This window comes from Phaethon aethereus (assembly GCF_964289735.1).
Source record: "Phaethon aethereus genome assembly, chromosome: 5".
NCBI classification, from domain to species: Eukaryota; Metazoa; Chordata; class Aves; order Phaethontiformes; family Phaethontidae; genus Phaethon; species Phaethon aethereus.
Window position 1 is genome coordinate 49,649,631 of NC_138579.1, and position 13,052 is coordinate 49,662,682.

Below are 13,052 nucleotides of genomic sequence, written 5' to 3' on the forward strand. Positions count from 1 at the left end.
CATCTTCCTATTCTGTGTTTCTATTAGGACTAGGAGGAGGTTCAGGGAAAGGCAGCCTCAGGCTCCAAGGCACCTTGGTAGAACAAAAAAATCTTGAGGGTGTCATTTACTGGCCACACATAAAAACACTAAATAAGGGTACAATGAAGAGCTAGATTTACCCCCTAAAAATGTTATTTCAACAGCACTGCACAGAATGCCTTTGACTCAGTCTTTAGCTCATGCTGACTTGACATCTGTCCCCATTTTCTTCTCTTCAGACAATTCTATAATGGCGTTCAGCTCAGCTTCAGAGAACTTAGGGGTCAGTGCCACATTGTCATAATCAAATTCTTCATCAAGTGAGAATGGTCGAACATCATCCCCTAGTAGCTGTAATGAGGAAAAACAGATACATAAATAATATTGCTGCAAGGGAGCTCAAAATATAAACTTCTAATTAATATTTAATTAAACTATTTTTTCTCACTCTAGCACTCTCAGCTGATTAAGCTCTTTTTAAGTAAAAGAATAAATTCAATTACTCAGTTTGACCTAATTTAAGCCATTTAATGTGCCCCATTTGTACTGTACTGTATCTGAACGAATATCATTAGCTAATTTTGCTCAAGGCAAGGAATCTAAAAACCTCCCTTGCACACATCTATTACATTCCTGCCACTTGTAGCAGCAGGGCTGTGGGGATATGGACAAGTTATGTTACAGCTATGTTAAATGTCAAAGACAGATTCCATATCCTTAAAATTTGGGCGAGTTATCACATAAAGCTTCAGTGTACATGCATCTGCTACTAATGTAACATGCTCCCCAGAACACAGTTTCAGCAAAGGAAATGCCTGGAATGAGCAAAATGACATATAATCAATTTTCAGACTCTAATAATTTATTTTCACTATCTCAGAGGTATGGAATTTCTTGCATAATGAACATAGAGTCTTACTGCATTTGCCAATATTTGCTTTGTTGACATAGTGTATACCATTTCTGTATTACTCCTTGTTGAAATATCTTAGAATAAATGCTCTACCTGTAAAATAAAATGATGAAAACAAATAGCTATGGCAGGCTGTATGCTGATAAGGAACTGCAGGGGACCATGACACAAAAGGTTTACAGTAAGCAGTTACATAAAATTAATTCCAGAGCTACACAGGAGACACATCATCCTTACTGCCCAAACTGTACAGGAATGCTCCCTATACTTTTAGAAGTTAATATAAAATGTCTAGAAATTTCAACCATGACAAATAGCACATCTCCTCAAGGGCTTTGTATTTCAAAGATTTAAGTGGTTCAGTACCAATTCAGCAAAATGTTTACACACATGCTTATCTTTTCAAACTTCTGATGAATCCTCAATGAAGCCAATGACTACTGATGTATTTTAAGTTAAGAATACACTTATTTGTTTTGCTGAAAGGGAGGAAGAACACTCAGCATCTTATGGTCACTGCTCAGTTTAGAAGGCACAGTATCCCACACAATATCTGGTAACATTTTGTAAGAAGATGCACTGAGACAGTTAGTGCCATCTAGAAAGTCAGAGAAGTGATAGCTGGATTCCTCTCCGGTGGCCAGGCTCCTGACAGACAAGGCAGCAAGTATCTTCCAAGTATCTACATCCTTTATTAATAAACTGTAATATTGTCTGATTGATCAGGAAATATATTATCTGGTTTTGTATCATTTTATTAATCATCTGTATTGCTTAATGTTCTAGGGACCTGGCTTACATTGGCTTCAATAGATGCTGAAGCATATAAATCATCCTAGATGCAGAGTTGTAGACCATGGCCATTTATAAATGAGAAAAAACAGACTTTGTAGATAGACTTGGTCTAGAAAATGGTACTCATTCTGCATGCAAAGATTACCTTGCTTATGTCCATAGACTATCCCAGGTAAACCATCATTAACTTTTATGAAAAGCACATTCAAGAAATGTTTACATGAGACAAAGCCTGCACACAAGCTGTCTTTCCCATTGAAGCTAACTCCTTGACCTCTTCATCATATTCATGTCCAGTTCCATGTTTTCCACAGGCAAAGCTTCCTAAAATTCCACACCAGTAAGAGTACCAGCAATTGGGTAATGACTGGTACCAGCAACCAGGGTTCCTTACTACCTGTCTTTCCTTTACCAAAATCCAAAACGTTCTTCTAAAATAGGATGCAAAGTGTAAATATTTTTCAGTTAGTTTAGTTATAACAATATTTGTTACCACATCTATAGGTAACTAAGCTAAGAAGAGATTAAATTACAGTAAGCCTTCATAGGGATTCTACAAAACCAAATCTATTCTTCCTCTGACAACACACTTAATGTAAAGTATACACACATTCACTATGCCTTTGTGTTGACCTTCATGTCATTCCAGGAACACTTTATGCAGATGCAATGCAGAGAAATACTGGAAAAACATTGTTTAAAAAACTCAACCCTAAAATTCTAACTGAAATTAGATGCATAAGTAGAACATACCTCACTTCACTCTTAACAATTTTTCTGTTACCCACTCATTGCACATTTGAAAACGTTATTCACATTGCATATTTATCAGCATGCTTCATCTGTCAAACAAGTACTCTAGGCATCAGGGATTCTTTTTTGCTTCTTCTCCCAAGAAGCCATTCACTTCAACCTTCCATGCAGACAAGCAATCTAAAAGTTTTATACTGCAAATTGCAATTTTGATCTATTTTAAAAGGAAGACGTGCCAATAGAACACCAGATCCTCTAAGCTGATCAAGTTATTATCTTGTTATTTTTGCCTAAGGAGCTGAGAGAAATATGTGAACTTCAGGTGTCTAATTTAACATCTAATTGAAATCTTTTTGAGAGCTCTCTGGGAATAGAATTTTGCTCTATTAGAAAACTGCCAGTTTGCTTAAGATTGCTCCTGTGATTTACTCTCTGAAGAAAAAATCATTTTCATTTACAGTTCCTGCATGTCCAAATTAAAGAGGAAAAGAATGTTAACATTCATATTAAGAACTGAAATATTTTTCTAGAGGCTGTTTTACAAATTAATTTTGTAAATAAAATACCTTAAAGTTGAGACTTTTAAAAGTCTATTAATAATTGACCACTCAGTTCTTTTTAATAATCTGTGTAGATTTAAAGTTAACTGAACAGTTTGTCTCTGTCCTCCTAAAACCTTTATTTCTGTGTAATTATAGCACTCTATGATTCACTTGTTCAAATTATGCAAACAATGCACATACAGTCATCAATAATTTCATTGTACACTCAAGGTAAAACTTACTAGTTCAATACATAAAAAAGATGGTGGAAAGGCATGTATGCTATTATCTCATATAAGTTTAATATATACTGGGGGTACTTGGGAGAAAATTTTGTCCTGAGCTTGGGGTAACGGATTGTGAGTCAATAAATGTTGACCAATTTTCCACTTCTGCTTCATCAGAAGCGGCAGGCACCACAGGAGGACTACAAGGATGCTATGAAGTTACGCAGGGAGAAAATTAGAAGGAACAAATACCAGCTGGAACTTAATCTGGCTACTGCCATAAAACACGATAAAAAATGTTTCTATAAATACATTAGCAACAAAAGGAATGCTGTGGAGAATCTCCATCCTTTATTGTATGCGGGGGGAAACATAGTGACAAAGGATGAGGTAAAGGCTGAGGTACTTAATGCTTTCTTCACCTCAGTCTTTCATAGTAAGAAGACTAGTTGTTCTCCAGGTACCCAGGCCCCTGAGCTGGAAGGCAGGGACGGAGAGAAGAACTGAAGCCCTCATAATCCAAATGGGAAATGGTTAGCGACCTGCTACACCACTTATACACAAACAAGTCTATGTGGCCGGATGGGATCCACTCAAGGGTAGTGAGGGACCTGGCAGAAGTGCTCACCAAGCCAGTTTCCATCATGTGTCGGCAGTCCAGGCTAACTGGGGAAGTCCCCATTGACTGGAAGTTAGCAAATGTGATGCCCATCTACAAGAAGGGCCAGAAGGAGGATCCGTGGAACTACAGGCCTGTCAGTCTGACCTCGGTGCCAGCGAAGGTTATGGAGCAGATCATCTTGAGTGCCAACACACGGGACATATAGGGCAACCAGGTGATCAGGCCCAGTCAGCATGAGTTTATGAAAAGCGGGTTGTGGTTGACCCTTCCATGACAAGGTGACCCACTTAGTGGGTGAGGGAAAAGCTATGGATGTTGTCTACCTAGAGTTTAGTAAAGTCTTTGACACCGTTCCCCACAGCATACTCCGGGAGAAGTTGGCTGCTCATGGCTTGGACGAGTGTACTCTCCACTGGGTAAAAAGCTGGCTGGATAGCGTGGCCCAAACAGTTATGGTGAATGGAGTTAAATCCAGTTGGTGGCCGGTCACAGCTGGTGTTCCTCAGGGCTCAGTACTGGGGCCAGTTCTGTTTAATATCTGTATCAGTGACCTGGACGAGGGGATCAAGTGCACCCTCAGTAAGTTTGCAGATGACACCAAGTTGGGCGGGAGCGTTGATCTGCTCGAGGATAGGAAGGCTCTGCAGAGGGATCTGGACATGCTGCATCGATGGGCCGAGGACAACTGCATGAGGTTGGGACCTGGGGGTGTTGGTCGACAGGCACCGGAATATGAGCCCGCGGTGTGCCCAGGTGGCCAAAGAAGGCCGACAGCATCCTGGCCTGTATCAGGAATAGTGTGGCCAGCAGGAGTAGGGAAGTGATCGTGCCCCTGTACTTGGCACTGGTGAGGCCGCACCTCGAATCCTGTGTTCAGTTTTGGGCCCCTCACTACAAGAAGGATGCTGAGGTGCTGGAGCATGTCCAAAGAAGGGCAACAAATCTCGTGAAGGGTCTTAGAGCACAAATCTTATGAAGAGCAGCTGAGGTAACTGGGCTTGTTCAGTCTGGGGAAGAGAAGGCTGAGGGGAGACCTTACCGCTCCCTACAACTGCCTGAAAGGAGCTTGTAGGGAGGTGGTTGTCTGCCTCTTCTCCCAAGTAGCAAGTGATGGGATGAGAGGAAATGGCCTCAAGTTGTGCCAGGGGAGGTTTAGACTCGATATTAGGAAAAATTTCTTCATTGAAAGGGTTGTGAAGCATTGGAACAGGCTACGATCCCTGGATGTATTTGAAAGACATGTAGACGTGGCACTTAGGGACATGGTTTAGTGGTGGACTTGGCAGTTAGTAGGTTTACGGTTGGACTTGATCTTAAAAGTCTTTTCCAGCCTAAATGACTCTATGATTCTATGACTCTGGGCAAGTCACTCAGTCTCTGTTGTCTTTACTGGACTCTGAGAAGATATAACTCTTCTAGCTTCTGTCACTTAAGTCAATCCTGTCTTTAAGTTCTTCATTGTTCTTGTTGCGTTTATGAATAGTACTTAACAGAAACAAACCTCACTGGAGGCCTATCCTACCTTAAACCAAAGGAACTCAGTGGAAGCTGTATTTTAGGTGATAGATGCTGCCATTCCACAGATAAAGATGATAGGCATGGTAAATACTTTTTTGAATGTCAAGGTAAAGACAAACAAAGTAGAATAGAAGGGTACAATTGATTTTTCCAAATCCCAGCCATATAAAAATTAGGCTTCTAGATTAAGGTAGTCAATTAGCCATGAAAGACCCAGCCTGAGAATCAGCCTGTGGACAGAGTTATGTTACATCTTAGGACAAATGCATATGGCAAGTGGAGGTGCTTATCTCCCCCTCTTGATGACAGAAGGACTAAATTAGACTAAATTTAAAGTTGAAGTTAGGTGAGATGAACCCCCTTGGAATGCATGTTTATAGCGACTGGATGGAAAACATGCAGTCAACTGTACTCGTATGTATGCAGGGGGGGAAATAAGAACAAAGACACTAGGAAGCGGACATTAAGACATACTGTTAATTATAAAAACTATAATGTCTTTTATGAAAGAAAGTATTAAGTAGAAATAAAGGACAGAATAAACATCTGGGTAGGGAAGATAAATGTTCTATGGTAATGTATTTCAACCATGGAGTGAATGCTGTTTCAATTTGCAGTGGCCTGTGGGAGGTCATGCATGCTGCACTGTCAATACTGAAATCCAGGAATATATTTATGTCTAAAACCAGGGAGGAAAGATGAAACAACACTGGTGGACAACACAAATAGTTCACTGTGTCATTCACTAAGCATCTTCCCAACAGCTTTTGACAGAAAAACATTTTCAGGGAGGCAAGTTGTTCTTTAACAATTAGCCAAGTTACACTTTTGGTCTTAGCAGAGCTTCTTTTTTTAAACTTTCCCTAGCAATACATTCAGAGACACACAACTTCCCCTAATGTCCTTCACAAATATGTCCACAGTGTAGACATTTGACATCCTACATTGCACTATTAAGCTTGTTCATTTTTCATAGGGAATGGTTTTCCATTCTCTATGAAAATAGACTAGGTAGCCACATTCTCTTGCTCTTCCCAAATAGATTTGTTTTGAAGGACAGAGAACAGCCCCATTTCAAAGCAGGGATGTCTCCAGGGAAAATCTTTTTCCCTTTCAAAACTAGTCCTGCCATAAGCAACACAAGACTTAATTTTCAAGGAAATGATAATTTGAAGCACTGAGGGATTTTAAAATGGGCCTGTTCAGTCTTGACAGGTCAGGCTACAGTTATATTATCTAAATGAAGGCACAAATATGTGTATAATTTAGGGGAAGGCTGCCTTCATCTTGAGTAGCCTGGCACCAAGCAAACAGTTGTGAAAATCGTAAGTCTTCTTGAAAAATGCAGCAACCCTTCACCAATCTAATAATACTCAGTTTCTCTTTCATAACCCAACTTCTCCTCAAATGGAAATGAATTTTGCATGCAGCAGGATCTTCATCTATTTTTCATGAATTATAGCTTAAATAGTCATATGCAATCTTTTATGAACACTGCAGGCTGCTACAACCTTCCTTCTTCTTTGGTTTTATACAGAAGTTATCGAATGAGAAAACTATGAAACCTCATTCTAAGGGGTTTTGTGTGTGCCAATGGATATTTCCCCAGGCAAAAACCTTGAATTATGTCAATCCTTAGGGAAAAGAGTGAGTATTTTTATTCAGAGAATGGTGGGTATTAACGCTTGAAAGGTCATTTTAGAACATTTACTTTTTCCCAAAGCAGACTTGTTTCTTATCGTAAGGAGTTTATTGCAAAGAACTAAACACAATTGGGCTCAGGAAAGGAGGCACCATATGCACTACTGTAACATCAAACCTTCAGTGGTCACGAATCATTTATAAATTTGATTTAAGCCTCATGGGACATCAATAAGCATATGAACTATCAAAACTGGCCCATTTTAGCCAGAAGCTAACTTCAGCTTCTATTACAGTGATCAGGCAGGGGAAAAGAGTGGTGAAGAATTCTCTGCAATAGAAACATCCCCAAAAGTTAATGCTCACATTATTTGGATAGGAAGCTTAATGACTTATAATAAGCCTGTGAGCAATCTACACCTTCTGTTCCAGTTTGAAAATAACTGAAACTCTGAGGGGAAATGGCAATTCTAAATTAAAGCTTTTATTGATTGTGTCTCATTAAAAGACTCAGATTCCATAATGCAAATCTCTCCACATCAGACCTAGACAATGCATATCCTCAGCAGCATTTTGCTACTGCTTATTTCCAAGGGGACAAATCACAATTCTGATCACAGTATATTCTTATTCTAAAACTGTTTTTTCTTTTAAATGTCATGTTAAAGGGATCATTCAATATCTCCTTGTTGCAGAAGATGGTTCCTATATTCAGCCCAATGAGAACTGCAGGATGTTGTTAAGATCATGAGATCACTAGAAAATTAAATGGCCTATCATTCTACGTAAGTAATGATTTGTCAAAAGGTCAGGAAGTGCAAGAGTTTACCTGAATATTCTGTGACCTAAACCAATTAAATATTAAAAAGCCCACATACAGTTTGAAGAATGGAAGTACACATTTTGAAAATGTAGGATTATATAGTAACAGTGTGCAAGATAAAATAGTACCTTTCTGTTAGAGTGTTTATCTCTATTCTTAATGCATTTAATAATTCATTATTAATTTAAAAATTAATGATGTGATTTGTTAACTCATAGCAGTTCCACTCACTCCATCTATATCCCTCTGTTCTTGGTGAAATAACATTAGATACCAACAGGTAAAAAAACCCACCCCAATCCCCAACAATCAAATAAATAAATCTGACCTCCTACCTCTTCAGCTTTGCTGTCCAATGGCTGTGGAACTGACAAGGTTCTGAACTTCAGTTGACTAGGCTTATCAAAAAAGGCTGTACAATAAGTCTGTCTCTGTTCCACCTCTCCTGGAAGAACTAACGACCCTGCTGAATAAAAAAGTCAACTTCAACCTTCCATTCAGTGTATAAATTAGCAAAATCCTGTGTAAAATCCTGTAGTGCTCAGGCAGAAGCTTGCTAGTTAAAGTGTGCTGTACTTATTGTTGCATAACATATAACATAGGCAGTTATCTTTAAAATGGATCCATGCAGTCCTGAGCTAAAATCTGGATAATAAAATATACTATACTAAGGAAAAATCAAACTTGGTTGAAAATAAACAGATAGCCCTTTCTTCTTCAGGACACTGAATTAAAAATCTGGACGTAGATGCTCCTAAACTCAGAGAATACCTGGAATTAGACTAATCTCTTTCATAACAAAGAATGAAGGTCCTGAGCAGAGATGTCTGCAGTAGGAGTTATAAAATAACAGACTGAATCCCGGTCTTGCCATTGATTAGCTGGGCAGTCTCATTCAATTCTCTTTTGCTAGAATGTCACCACCCGTACATTGGGCATAAAGAAACTTTGCAAAGCATCTTAATATGACTCTCCCAAAACATTATGTAAAAACACCTAGTAGAAGTACTAATATTCCCCACTACAGTGCCAGATGACTCTCTTGTCCAAGGATATTTCATGGATGTTTTCTCCTCCCTGAGCTTTCCAAAAAGAGGTACTTGAGAGGACTTCCCTACGTCTGGAACACAGCAACATGTAACCTTTCAATACAGGCAGGATTTGGTCCACAGTTCACAAATGCACAGACTTTCTGAATCACTTTTCCTTTAGATACTTATGCAAAACATTCATACTGGGAATGGTGTGTTTGCTTTCTGTGACAGCTCAGAAGGATATGCCTTAGTTTTAGAAATATCTTTTAACATGAATCAATCTCACCTCTGCTACTGCACAGATGTGTCCATCTTATCTCAGAAATGTTTTTATGAAGGAACTTAAGGGGACCATATGTCTTGTAATTTAGTCAAAGGATTATGTAAATCTATCTACTATTTTTCCTGGCTGATACATAAGTTCCTCTACAGGTTTATACTACATTTTAGTAGCTTGATTTCCTCTTGAAATCTCAGAATAAATTTTCAAAGTGTTGCTTAAATGTTAGTTCATGGAAGCAATAAGAGGGTACATAGATCCAGGGTGAAAAGGAATAAGTAGCTCTTTATCTCTACCTACACACTTCCACCACAGTAGTGGAGTGCAGACCTCTCATTCTCCTGTAAATCTGCATTTGAAAGCAATGATTTCCTAGCTAGTCCTTTGTGAAAAATCCATGATTGAATTCTTCATTTAGTTTTCTTCTGGGAATTGTGTACTATTTCAAAGCCAGCAGGGCTTTGGACTTGTAAAGTAGAATGTTCTTTAAAAAAGAGCCGAATTCATTCCCTTGGGTACCTCATGGATTTTTTTCTTTTGGTTCATGACTCAAGTATAAGTGGCTTCCAGTTTTCACCCCTATTCTCTTGGATGCTTAATATCTATGTCTAGTCATCTATGTGCTTTCAGTACTTGTTCTCAGCATAGCATCTGATCTTATTCTGCATCAGTTATATGAGAAAGTTTTCTGAAAAGAACAGTGCAATCCACAAGGATATAAGCTATGTCTCCACATGCTCTGCAACTGCTTTTTTTAATCTTTCATAGCTTGGGTCAAAACTATTTGTGGGACAGAAGGAAGATGTGAATGCTCATTTGATGGCAATGGCATCTTCCATTGTTTTTTCAAACTTGCACCCTAAATATATACCCTCACTGAAGGAAGGAAAGCCTGGGGATCAGGAGGTTTGTATCACCTCTTGATATAAACAGTGATTATTTCTGTACTAAGAGCTTCCCCCACCCCCAACAGACCAACCCATGGAGAAAAGATGAGGAGGAAGCACTGTTATGCAACAGTCTGGCAATGGCTCAGAAAGACAACTCTTAAAAATTAGGACAACAGAAAGAAATTTATTTTTGCTTTTAGCAAGAAGTGCTTGTCATACTCAAAATGTCAATTCCACTATTTTAAGGCATGTTAGTAATGCAAACAATGTTTCAAATTCCCTTCAATCACCTCGTAAGAATGTGGTAATCAACCTTTGTTTGCCAGTAGACATGCCAGAAATGAGCTTTGTCTCTCTACCCTGGCTGCATGACAGCATATGAAAGTCTAATCGGTAAATGCTGCTTTCCCTGATAATGTTTAATCAAGAAACTCCTTCAAGAGAAAAATTAGGGAGTTTTGAGAGTCCTCCTTCTCAGTGGGAGCTCCCAAAGGAACTGTAGGCTACTGTAAATTCTAGCCAGTACCTCACAGCTGGTTTAGGCTGATGCTACAGTACCAGTGGATGATGATCCTAATTAAGCTGCTAATTATGTTCTCTGTGGAGGTGATTAATTAGCAATAGGAAAGCCTTGGATACTGCCAACAGCACCATATGTAGAGATAACTGAGCAGGCATTGATATCAAAAATCTGAGAGGAGGTTTTGAACTGCACCTCTCTTCATACTGTGAAGAATCAACTTGCTGGATGATATGGCAGTGAACTCTGATGATTTTACTCAAGTCCAGCATACGTTAATGAAGGTGTATTTGGAAACTGAGCAATTCTCTTCTCTTTAGTCCCTTTTCCCCGCAACACAACAGACCCACAGAAACTGACTACCATATTTGTGAACACTGCTGAATTGGCATTTTTTGCTCATTGTGTACCATTGACATTAGTTGTAAGTATAGAAAAAAAAAATCTACTGGCACAAACCTCATTTGAACTTTCAAAAGTGAAGAAGTTCAAAATCCTGTCTACATCTTTAGCTTCACTGCAGCCAAATGATGCCCATCTATAGATACACTAACACAGGTTTTACCACTTTCAGGCATTACATTTCACAAAAATGCTGTTGATGGGGAGCTGAGGAGGGAGGTAGTGATAACAAAAAAAGCTTAAAGGCTAAATTTTGCTGTCTCCTCTGATTCTCAGGCTTGAGGCTGTTGGCCTCAAAGAGCTGCCTAGTGTGAAAGAATCTCAAGGCAGTGTTAAATGGATTGCAGAGACTGGAATAGAAAAAAAAGAGATTCACCCATTGCGAGGAGCCCCACACCTGAAAAAAATCCACTTAATTTAACTCCAAATCCTCTTCCTCAACCTGACTTTTCTGGATGTAAATATAGGCTCAAAATATAAATGGAAATGCATGGATTACAGAAAATAATATATAATGATGTAAACAGATATTGATATAGTTTGCCTAAAGAATCATTTAAATAATCAGTTATGCTTGAATCATTTAAATAATCAGTTATGCTTGGCCTCAGCTTCAAAGTAACTGCGTCACTTGGGTTGTCCCCAATCTCTGTGGGGTTACAGAGAACTGGGACATTGAAAAGACAAGTTTACAGTACCTTGGGGCTCCAAGCCGGATTAGGATGAGACTCTGATATCCTTGCCAATGCAGCCTCATCCATATATTTAATTACTCCTATTTTAATTTTCTCTTGTATTTAAAAAATAGCACACTCAAGGTCTCTAGACATGCTTTTTATATATTTTGAACTTTATATGAATATTATCTATTATTACCTAAGTATCCTTTGAGCCCTGCAGCAAGTGATTTGTCACCAGTCCTGGAAAGGAATTCTGTTGCCAAGAATTGTCCATCCATCCCTGAAGAAAGCCTGACCATCTCTATTGTTGCCTTAAGCTACTTACAGTTATAGATTAAATTCAATGAGAAAGAGCGATTAAACAGTCCACCACACACATGCTGTCTCTACAAAACGCATTAAAGCTATGGTTTAGGGCAGCAATTTTACTTTTCCAATCATGGTTTACTGTGCCAATGTCCCACAATGCAAAGCATTGTCCTGGTTTCAGGCTTTCAGCCCAGTGCTGTCTAATGAAAACAGTTACAATGAATTTGCATACTGGACAAATCTATGCGCTGTTTTTTGGTTTTTTTTTTTTTTGTAAGAAGCAGCTGTATTCATTCACACATTAAGAGACATTCGGAAAGTAAATTGAAAAAAAAAACCATAAAAACCCACTAGAATGATTCTTACAGGACATCTCCCAAAAAGCACTGGTTTAGATGGGATCCTTTAACACCTATTTTCTATCATGCTTTTCACACTGTTAGCTTTCAGCCACTTCCCCCTAAGTGTGAATATTTATTGTATTAATGCAGAGTTGACAACTCAGGTAAATGATCTGCCCTTCAGAGCTAAACGAAGTACAGCTATATCGAACTGTTGCCAATAACAAGTAGAGATAAAAGCTTGTTGTAATTATACTAGCAAGGTATGGTATTTTTCACTGGGTATCCTAAGCCATTTTGTCAATATGAAGTTTTAAATCTATCATTTGTTCTGACATACAGGTGGCAGCATTTGAAAAGGCCAGCAACAGAATGTCTTTCAAATTTGTGTCACACTTTGCCTCACTTATAAACTAACTGGAATTCTTCAGAATTAATCCTTTATTAAGGTGGTCAATAAGGATATTATTTTATATTACTTTATTATTATGAACAATAGAAGCAACATCATTTTACATTTTGATTTGCATTCTGTTGCTATGGTTTCTACAGGAGTAAGATTTTACTCTTATGAAGCCTATCAAGTGAATTTTGACATGTAAGACAACTATCAAACTGTAAGTCCTATTTTCTGCACTTAGCAGTCAAGGGGAAATTTTTCATCTTGACTCAACAACTATTGACACTGAAGAAGCCAGGGGCAAGACCCAGACTGTGGGTAAATTTGGATGCTGCTCGCTT

General features: G+C 38.6%; 1 protein-coding gene across 1 annotated transcript in view; it reads right to left on the minus strand.

The window, feature by feature from the left end:
• Positions 1-219: 219 nt before the first annotated feature.
• Positions 220-13,052, minus strand: part of IFTAP (intraflagellar transport associated protein) — a gene marked incomplete at both ends in the record, with an annotated part of 36,421 nt that continues 23,588 nt past the window's right edge. The window contains 2 exons of the mRNA XM_082001024.1: positions 220-372; positions 8,191-8,321. Coding sequence (XP_081857150.1) covers positions 220-372; positions 8,191-8,321 — 284 coding nt within the window. The remainder of the gene's footprint in view (positions 373-8,190; positions 8,322-13,052) is intronic.